Source organism: Galeopterus variegatus, unplaced genomic scaffold (genome assembly GCF_000696425.1).
Source record: "Galeopterus variegatus unplaced genomic scaffold, G_variegatus-3.0.2 Scaffold3044, whole genome shotgun sequence".
Lineage (NCBI taxonomy): Eukaryota > Metazoa > Chordata > Mammalia > Dermoptera > Cynocephalidae > Galeopterus > Galeopterus variegatus.
Window position 1 is genome coordinate 104,301 of NW_007729155.1, and position 10,685 is coordinate 114,985.

General features: G+C 38.5%; 1 protein-coding gene across 1 annotated transcript in view; it reads right to left on the minus strand.

Annotated features, from left to right (window-relative positions):
- Positions 1 to 10,685, minus strand: part of CRYBG3 (beta-gamma crystallin domain containing 3) — a gene marked incomplete at its 5' end in the record, with an annotated part of 87,057 nt that overhangs the window by 9,246 nt on the left and 67,126 nt on the right. Inside the window, 2 exons of the mRNA XM_008583798.1 lie at positions 155 to 278; positions 3,395 to 3,534. Coding sequence (XP_008582020.1) covers positions 155 to 278; positions 3,395 to 3,534 — 264 coding nt within the window. The remainder of the gene's footprint in view (positions 1 to 154; positions 279 to 3,394; positions 3,535 to 10,685) is intronic.

Here is a 10,685-nt window from a genome sequence, read left to right on the forward strand (position 1 = left end):
AAAAAAAAAAAAAAGGTTGCCCCATCCTAATCTGCTCCCGTTGCTACATAAATGGCCAACTAAATTAAATGGCCAATATTTCAGATGCTATGATTTACGACATTTCTACCAGAAAATCAAGCTGCTTTGGATCTTATGGTTCTTTTCTACTTACCTGCTTCATAGGACGGAGGGAACCAATTGTTTTCCATCCACTGAATGCTGTCCAATTTGGGATCTCATTAGGCTCAAGTAGGATTTGTCTTCCCAAGAAATTGGATCCTTCATAAGCTATCCATCTATAAGAGAGCAGGAAAGAGAACAGTGGAATACTTCAAAACAAAAAAGCAATCTCTTATCAAAAATACCTGCTATTATGCCTTATTGGGTACATTCTTTATAACTTCTAGGTTTGCAGATTTAAACATTTTTTCTTAACAGAAAAAGCAGGGACGTCCAGGAGAAAGGCTGGATTGGAGTGAGAAGATTTGGATTCCAATTAGGATGCTGGTTTCCTTTCTTCCAAAATGAATGCAAAGTTCTCTCCAGCTCTGAAATTCTGTGTTCCTTTAATAAGCTAAGTCTTTTTTCATAGCATTTTAACATTTCAAAGGCAGACAGTAACACCAGTTTATTACCCAGTAGAAAACCACTCTCCTGCTTCTGGGTCATTATCACATGTCCTTCAAGGCCTGTTGGGATGGCTCCAGCAAACTCTCCAGATGCATCTTCTCCCACAACTCCCTCCACACCTTCCCCAAGGCCACCAAGGACTACTTACAACTATCCACAAAGGCCCCCATCTCATTCTTATACTTCAAGGCCTGGTCCTTTGTAAATGCTCCCAAATACCCACGTCTTCAACTCTGGCTGCATTAAAGTGTGTAAATGTGCACAAGGCCTCGAGGTGAGTATGTGAAGTCTTACTACTTATTCAATGGAACACAGTCATGCCCATTCCTTTACAGATTAACCATGGCTGCTCTTGCACTATGACCATGGCAAGTGGAGTAGTTGTGACAGAGACAGATGGTCCACAAACTGAAAAGACTATTTGGCCCTTTGCAGAAAAAGTTGGCCTAGCCCTGCTTTAGGTGGTTACCAAGCAAGATGGACAGCTACGGAGGATAAGCTGGGATGGCCAAGAGGACTTTAAATTTTCAGCAGAACTTCCACGAACAGTGCTTTAAGAAAGTATGTGTGGAGGATGAGGTGGCTGCCTTGCTTGTTCAGACAAAGCACCTGGAATTGCAGCAAGGGTTGCCCTGCTTTGGACCATGGGATGTGTAACCTTGGAGACAAGGTGCAGAGCACCAGCAGCAGGAAAGGCAGTCTGCCCATCAGGTGGGCCAGTACTCAGGAACAGGTTGCTCCAGGCTTTAGGACACAAGCTACAAAGGGCTGGTGCTATGATGCTGTGGCAGTGACTTGAGCCCTTCAGTTTTCCAGATGAATTCCTTAGGGAGATGTACCTCGGTAAATATAGGAAAATACATCAACTTGTACATAAAACTGAGGGGAAGAGGGAATCACTGAGTAAATCTTGATGTATTAAAACTATGAAAGCCTGGGTAGTAAACTGACCTAAACTGACCTCTACTAGGAAAAGTCCACACTGCTCCCCACAATTGTGATCAGGCTTGGCCAAATCATGGATAGATGAAGAAGATGGATGACCTCCCTCGACCCCTTCTTGCCCACACAAATCTAAACCATCAAACCAGTGCAGAGGCAGGACAGGATGACCACGGAGGGCGTAGCCACTGCTCCAGCTTCTCTGATTCTTTAAGCAGGCAGGGAAGTTTCAGTTATACAATCTAGGCAAGATTTTAAGAAACTGTACCTAATTATATATTGATCTACACGCATTCCGCAATTGGAAAAACTGTGTGGGATGGTGCATTAAATCATGGCCCTCATTACCATCACAGATCCAAAGATATGGGATAACATGGGGTTTAAAACAAAATAAACTCAACTTGTCACTGAGGGTAGCTGGCTGTGCATTAAGTAGTATCCTGTAAGCCATTTGTAGCCTAGAAATATCTTCAGACAGCCTTCACTATTCCTTACTCTATGTACAATTCTCTTACAGAGAGTCTGGAATAGTGATAGAGTAGGTGGATAATAAGGCAAAGAGAAGAAATAAAAATATCAAGGTAAAACGGCACCAGTTTTCCAGAAAAGAGTGAAATAAGTAAGGTGAGGTGAGAATTTTTCGGAAATGAGTCAAATATTAATTTTACTTGGGAATGTAAAGAAATAAATAAAAATGTTGTGCAAGTCCTATATTACAGGGATGTAAAATTCAGTTCAAAAGGACTAGTTAATTGGTAAACAATATATTGGACTATTATGCCTAAAGTAAATCAATTTATCTTAATGAACACTGAACAATGTGAAATGCTTTGCAGAAGAAATTTTAACCTGTTATACATGTGAATAATGTAAAAGTCATTTTTGAAATAGTTGACAATTTTCAAATTGACTTATATTCTTGGCTTTCTCTTTCATTATTTCCAGACATTTAAACAAGCAAAGCTGATTATCACATAATTTAAAAGCCATAATAAATAAAAACAGTCATTTTTATGTTAACCATCGAGAGCTATGTGTATTTTTTTTAGCTGACTTTTCCTCCCAAAGCAAAACCGTGCAGGAGCAGAGGCTGACTTATTTGCCAAACTCTTCAGAAATGGCCTGAGAGGCAGATTTTCCAGGAAGCAAATAGAACTTCAAGTTCGGAGCCCCTCACTTGCAGGCCTCTCACCACTTTTGATCTAAATAAATATGTAAAGTTGATACCTAATTTCTGTATCCATACTTTTTAATTTCTTTTTGTATAGGCAGCTTCCCAAATTGTAAAAGTGAAGGAGCCACACAATCTGGATCCACCCTGAGTGAAACCTAAATAAAAAGCAACACTGGTAGGCAGGCTAGGTCAACCACTGTACTCCACATGAAAATGAGTACCCTGCAGGGAACCATTCTAGAATAAACAAGCTGTCAAATCAAAATACAACAGAACATTCTTAGTCCTGCAAACAGTCACTTGCCTTAATTAAGCAGAAAATGGTCTTAATCAAAGTTACTGACTAAATGAAATTTCTCCTGAAAGAAAAGTGGGCTCACAAGGGTAAATTCATCTGGTCAACCTACTCTACGAAACATGCTCTGACTATGTGGCAGCCCTTTTTTATAGGGGCTCTTCCTCCAGACCACTGCATACTACTGCCTACTGAGCATGGTACCCAGTCTTCTCTTTATTTAAGCAGAAACTGCTGTTACTACATCAAGAGAGAAAGGAGTAAGACCATCATCAGACCAAAACAACAGAAGTCAGGGAATAAAAAGCAACTGTGCAACTCTGTCCTAAGACAGACCAAACCAGACCAAGCCCTTCTCCTATACTTACAGTCCACTTTTTACCCACACAGACTGGGTGTAGAAGTGAAGGTCCTTGTTCAAAACAGAGTTCACAGCCTCTTCTAGATGTAACTCTCTTCCCTCACAATGTTCCAGAGCAAAAAGGCTGATAGAGGGTTCTTCAAAAACCTAATAGCACAAAAAAGAGAAAGCATCACTATATAGGCAGCCATACCTCAGCGACATCCCAGTCAGAATGCAGGGTGCCCCGGGATCCACTGTAATCTCAAATGCACAGAGTCTACTCCTGTGCCCTCTATGGATGTTATAGTCAAAACTGAGCTTGTGAGGATAGATTCTATTAATTTTTGTTCAATTTTTTGTACAATAAAATTGAAGTTTTCAGAAAAGCAATCATAATTTCATAATAAAAATGGACACAATAAAAAGGGACACCTGGATCCAAATCATGTAATAAGGTCTTGTGATGCTGTAGTACAGATCACATATTGGTCCTTCCAATGCTTCTAGCTGGCAACAGAATAAATATGGAACAAAATGGCACCAGGAGGATATAGGCACAGTCATTAGGAATGCAAGACTGTATGGCTCTGGGCTCTTAAAAACATTCCTAAATGCTTCTAGCTGGCAACAGAATAAATATGGAACAAAATGGCACCAGGAGGTTATAGGCACAGTCATTAGGAATGCAAGACTGTATGGCTCTGGGCTCTTAAAAACATTCCTAAGAGGGAGAAAAGGGCATTTTTAACTTAAAAAAATAGCCAGAATGCATAAGGACAGGGGTGACTTCTGCATTAAAAGTATGTATTCCCTCAACCCATCATGTCGGACAACAATAGAATATTGCTCTTTTTCATTCATTAGTCTGTGCAAGAAATCATGCTGACAGACTTGGGGGATGAGAAATCAAAACAAGGCACCATGCTTGTGGTTGGGGTATTACTAACTAGTAGATAAATTAGGAGAACTGCACATAATTGTAATTACAGATATTGTAACATAATCCAGGGTAGAAAAGGGTATGCCTTGTGAGAGTATTCAGTAGAAAGCTAGATTATTTTTAACAGAAGGGAGCAGGAATCAAGGAAGCTTTGTGGATGTGGTGGTGTGTGAGCTCAGTCTCAAAGGATACAATGGATTTGGAAAACTCAGAAGGAAGAGAGGGAAGGCACTTGGTGCAAAGCAGCAGAAGTGCATGGGACGGGTGAGGGCAACAGCCAGTAGATCCATTTAGATAGAATACAGGGTCCCACAGGACACAGTGCCAAGTGCTCCCACTGTTTGATGCTGTGTACAGAGGTGCCTGCTTCTCTCCTACACTGACGGCACAGACAGATTTCTTGTCAATAGGGAGTTCTTGCAGGCTTTTGAATTTAAGGACTAAGATTGGGCTGAAGTCTGTAACTTGAGAAGCAGAGCAAGCAGCACAGACCGTGGATGGTCAAAGAACAGAAAATCAACAGTCCAAAAACAACTGGCTCTCACAAATGACCTGAAGATACAAGTGCATAAGAGAAAACAGACTTATGAAAGAGATATTTTTTGCAGCAGTGTTTGGAAAAGCAAAGGATGGGGAATGATTTAAATGCCTATCAAGAGGAGACTGGTTAAATAAATTATGGTACATTCATAGAGGAATCCTATATTTAAAAATGAGGTAAAAAAGAATGAAAACCTTTCTTTATGGAGAGATTGCCAAGATATATTCTTTAGAGGCAAACACAAAGTGAAGAATAGTATAAAAGAGCAAATTTCATATGCTACCGTTTTATTTATGCACACATACATACATTTATGCTTATATACACATTTAAAAAATCCTAAAGTAAATATAAAACCAGTAACCACGACTACCTGTTAGGAGGCTAGCATCTGAGAAGATAAAGGGCATGAGTGGGAGCAAAGATTTTCACTGAAAGCCTTTTGATACTTTTTGATTTCTAAGCCATGGGAACATATTATTTATTCAAAAATTTAAATTGGTTAATTATTACCCACATGTTTGCACTGAATATGTGTGTGTGTATATGTGTGTTTATGTGTATTTTTTTAAAATGGCCTCCAGGAAATATATCTGACAACAACATGAGTGAAGAATAGAGAGAATGGAAGTAACAATACCAGTATTCTGGTAGAATATTTGAGATAAAAAAAAAAAAAGAACAAGACCTAAAATGAGGGACAGGGAAAGGTTTACAATAAGGGATGGCGGAAGTAACAGTACCAGTATTCTGGTAGAATATTTGAGATAAAAAAAAAAAAAAGAACAAGACCTAAAATGAGGGACAGGGAAAGGTTTACAATAAGGGATGGCCAGGAAAACCATCACAGTGATAAAATGCTAAGGCAAAGAAGTGGGAAAAGTAAGCAAGCAAAAAGATGTGACAAAATAGTGGCTGGGGGCATGGCGGTATAATTTGTAATGTATAAGGTAATAAGGAGGAAAAGCATGCCCAGGAGCTAAGTAGTTATATTTAAAACTGGGTGCTTTAAGAGGCAGGAGAATCTTAACAGGTATGTCGAACATACACCAAACCCTTTGATCTGCAGTTCAGGGAAAAGAACAGGTGTAGAGAGGAAAAGTTTGGGAACTCTCAGAATCTGGGTGATAACTGGAGCCATGGGTAAGAAAATGGAAACGGAAGGATAGAACTGTGCTGCAGGAGGTGGAGGTGACTGAACAAGTGAGTCAAGAGAGGGGATCCCAAAGACAAGCTCTTCATATTATAGAAGAAAAGGAGAAAGCAAATTATAGGAGAGACTTGTCCCACAGCATCGAATTCTTCCCATGTTGAAGAGGAGGGTGACTGCGATGAGTTGGTCTGGGTTTGGCAATCAGGAGGTAGCTGGAAACCTTTACAAGAACTGTTTCAGTGGCGTGTCAGAAATGAGGGGTGGAATCTGGGTTGTAACGGCTGAGGAGTAAGTGGTGAGCAATGGCAGACAGGGCGTACAGATTATGTTTCAGAGAAATTTGGTGAAGAGGAGGAGGGAAGTAGAGTAGCGGCCTATGGGAGGAGCATGCTTGTGGGCACAGCGGAAAGTGGCAGTGGAATAGAAAGAAGCTGAACAATGCAAGACAAGAGGGATGGTTCCAGGGAAGGAGTGAGAGGCCCGATCTACTGCTGCCCATCAGTTCAGAAACTCTGGCTGAAATTGGCCCATGAGTGAAGGGATTGCTTTGGCAAGAATTAATTATACTTCCTCTGAAATAAAACATAGGAAAGGAATGCTAAGATCTTTCCATTTAAAATAGGGAAATGAGTGAGTAATTTTCTCTTCACATTATGTGGCCAAGGTTGCCTTGCCTGCTGATCAGGGAAGGTCTGAAGCACTGTCCAACAGAACTTTCTGCAGTCATAGAAATGTATACCTGAACTCTCCAATAGGGCAGCCACTAGCTACACATGGCCTGGAGCACTGGAAAAGTGGCTCATGTGACCAAGGGACTGAATTTATTTTGTTTTATTTTATTTAAATAACCACATGTGGCTAGTGCTATAGTATTGGATAGTGCAGATCTAGGGATTAGAGGATACTGGGAAAAAATGTAAAAATCACTGCATGCAGTGAGACAGTAAGCTAAGAATAAAAAGCCTGCCCAGAAGCATTGATTTTCCCTCACTGATGGGGTCAGAAAAAGAAATTCACCCCTAGTCACTGAGAGTAACTGAGTGACTGCAGACAAGATTAGACAACTCTTCTGCTATATGCACAATAAAAATAGGAAGCACCCCAACAGTTTATGGAACAAATGTACTCACAGGAGTCTAGCACAGCAGTAGGTTAGAGATGTAGCCAAGAGCAGACTCTAAGTTACCCACTGAAATGGTGACTGAATATGAACAGACAGTAAAAATCCACAGGTAAGCTCCTGTCTGTATTGTTAGACTTTTTTCAACATCTTCACCCTCAGGCTTTTAAAAAAGCACTTCAGCTTATTTCTTTCCACACATCTACTTGTTGAATTACTGATTAGTGAGGAAGAGCAGACAGGCAAGGAGACTGGACAGGGCTCACAATCAACAAGCAGCAACACACTCCCTGCAAAGAGCTGCTGTGGTAATAGGAATAGCCACCTATACTGAAGGTATTTACTGGTCACATGCTGGAACTGTTTTATATCCCAGAGGGGGGAAAAATTAAAAGCCTATTATGAGAATGCGATCTAAATGCTAACCATTATTTTAAGAAAAATAGAACCTGTGTACATTTTTCCTCTTCCTGTTAACTGAATGCTTACATAGACATTTTTCAAAAAGCTTCCATTATCACTCAAACTCCATCAAATTCATTCCCTTGACCTAGCAATTCTACATCTAGAAACTTATCTTAAGGAAAGATGAAAAGTGTAATGGAGGGGACCACAAAAATCGATTAAACCTCTATTTAAAAAAATAATAATGCACGGAGATTGAGAAAAAAATTGTAGAAAATGACAGATAATATTTTTTAAATTTTAAGAGTTTATAAAAACCTGTAAGACACTCTAAAGTCCCCATTAGATGAATGAGCAAAGAACATAAGCCAATAGCATCTACCAAAAAAGAGATAAAACTAATAAACCAATGTAGAAAAAAAAAATATCCCACCTCTCCATTAACAACAAAAGGATCTCATCATGTAGTCCAATCTATCAAATTTTTCATTTGAGAACATCTATTGTTTCTAAGCTTAAAGGTTAAATATTAAACCCTCTAGAGGTTTTATATATATGTTTAACTAGACTTTTTTCTATTTTAAATTATTTTAATTTAAATGGTTTTAATTTATAAATATACTTAAATTTACAAATGCACTTGATTTATAAACGTACTTAAAAGTTAGAAAGATTAGAAAGGTCAACATAGTGATAATCTGGGCAGGATGGTGGGGGGCAGTTAAGAGCTAATCACTCAGAAATTAAGAGTGCTGAAGAACTATTTTAAAATAAAACCTTTCTGATACGTTTCCCAAACATGAAAGTAGGAAGAGATATAAACTATTAATAAGTCTTCAAAACTGAAAGTGACAGAGTAATCTGAACTTTCCAAGGACAACAGAAATTGCCAGAATTTGATTACAATTTGAACTCTACAAATGGCTTGGTCTCAGTCCATGTTAACTTAGAAGACAGCCAACCGTTTGTGGTTAAAAGCTCTTCTTAGGTGTCAGCAGTAACAGGACATTCCTACAGGGTCAAATCTAGACCATGCAAAGAGGATACAGTTTCTAAAAGGAGGATATGGTTATGAAAGAAAAAGAATGCTTGACAAACAGTATAAATAAAAATTTCAATAAGAAAGGCAAAACTCATTGTTCCTCCTCATCCCATCAACTAAAATAATATTTTAAGTGACAATAGTAGTAATCACTAACACATATAGCACGTAATATGTTGCAGGTATTATTGTCCTAAGTAATACACACACACACACACACACTCACTCACACACACACACACACACTCACACTCACACTCACACACACACACACACACACACACACATCTCCATTGACAATCCCTTATTCATAGTTCTGGAATTCTCACTCACACACACACACACACACTCACACTCACACTCACACACACACACACACACACACATCTCCATTGACAATCCCTTATTCATAGTTCTGGAATTCAAAAAGCTCTAAAATCAAAAATTCTTTCCTAATTAATTTGGCAATAAAACCTGACCTGAATAAATGGAAGGCTATTTACAATATTTATCCAGTTTGTGTAGCTATACATAGATTTTTGCTATAGAAATGGAAATGTGTTTAATTAAGGGGTGTTTTCTTACATGCCATATGTAAATCATATTACTATTTAAATTTGAAAAATTCCTGCCCAGAACTCTACTGGGGGTGTTTTCTTACATGCCATATGTAAATCATATTACTATTTAAATTTGAAAAATTCCAAATCCCAAAATACATTCAGATCAGGGATTGTAGAACTGTATTCACTCTTTTAATTCTTACAATGTACCTTTGATATGGGTACTATTATTAGTCCCACTGATGGAGGCACAGGTCACACACTAAGTGGAAGAGCTGGCATTCAAATCTAGACAGTGTGGCCCCAGAGGCTTAACCCTTAGGCTACTGTTCTAAAATGTTCTAAGTACTGATAATTTTACAATGTAGAATATTTCTGATTGGCAGATATGATATTATATGAAACACTTGACTTCATCTTGCTCAGCTGTGACCCCTATTCTTAATTACCCCACTTGCTTAACTAATTATCTGACATCTGAATTTGAAGCTCTAAGACCCCGGTACAAGTACTCTGATAGAAGGACTACAATTATATCAACACGTCTTCAATATAATTTAACAAAATTTTAAAGTCTAAGTAACTACTAGTTTTTGAGATTAAAAAAAAAACTAAACAGACATACTTTGGCACTGTATAGTTCTTTGGGTTTCAAATAACTTTGTATGGAAAACATGTTCATAGTACCTCAGAGTAACATTAATTGGTCAGGTCCTAAATATAACATATAATTTTACTTTAAAAATGTTTTGCAGTCAGCCACTGAGAACAGTCATATCGGTACAGACCAACAGTATTGTATCAATTCACCCTGGAATTTACCTAATGAACCAAAGGTAAACAATAAAGTGCACCAAACTGAATTAAAATAAATTAACCATAATATATACATCAAATACCGTTCAATTCCAAATAAATACCAACAACAGTGTGCTGGCAAAAACAGTTATTTGAAATGATAAAAATTTAGTAGAGGGCTCATAAATCTCCAGTAAGACTCTAATCTAGAATCTTCTAGGCTTGACCTATTTAAAACAAAATCTTTTAAATAACCTTCAGCCTATCATGCCTTAGTGTTGCACAAGTATTAATAAACTATCAATTATGAGCTGTTATAATATTACTGAGTGCTTACCATGTGGCTTCACATGCACCACCTCATTTAATCCTCACATTTTATTAGATGAGAAAGTTTAGGCTCAGCATGGTCAAAAACATGCCCCAGGTCACTCAGCTAACAATTATTAATGATGGAGTCAGGACTTGAACCAAGTTCTCTCAGACACCCAAACCAAACTCTTCACCAGTAAACTCCTCACCAGTATAATCCATCTCATAGAGCCTCTTCCATTTGGTTTAGAAAATAAGTCTCATTACAGATCTACCTTTCTTACTGACCTTTTTTTTTCTTTTTTTAAAAAATATAATACATTTCTGGGCCGGCCCGGTGGCGCACTGGATAAGTGCACCACTTGGGAAGCGCGGCGGCACTCCCGCCTGAGGGTTCGGATCCCACATACAGACTGGTTCCCGCTCACTGGCTGAGCGAGGC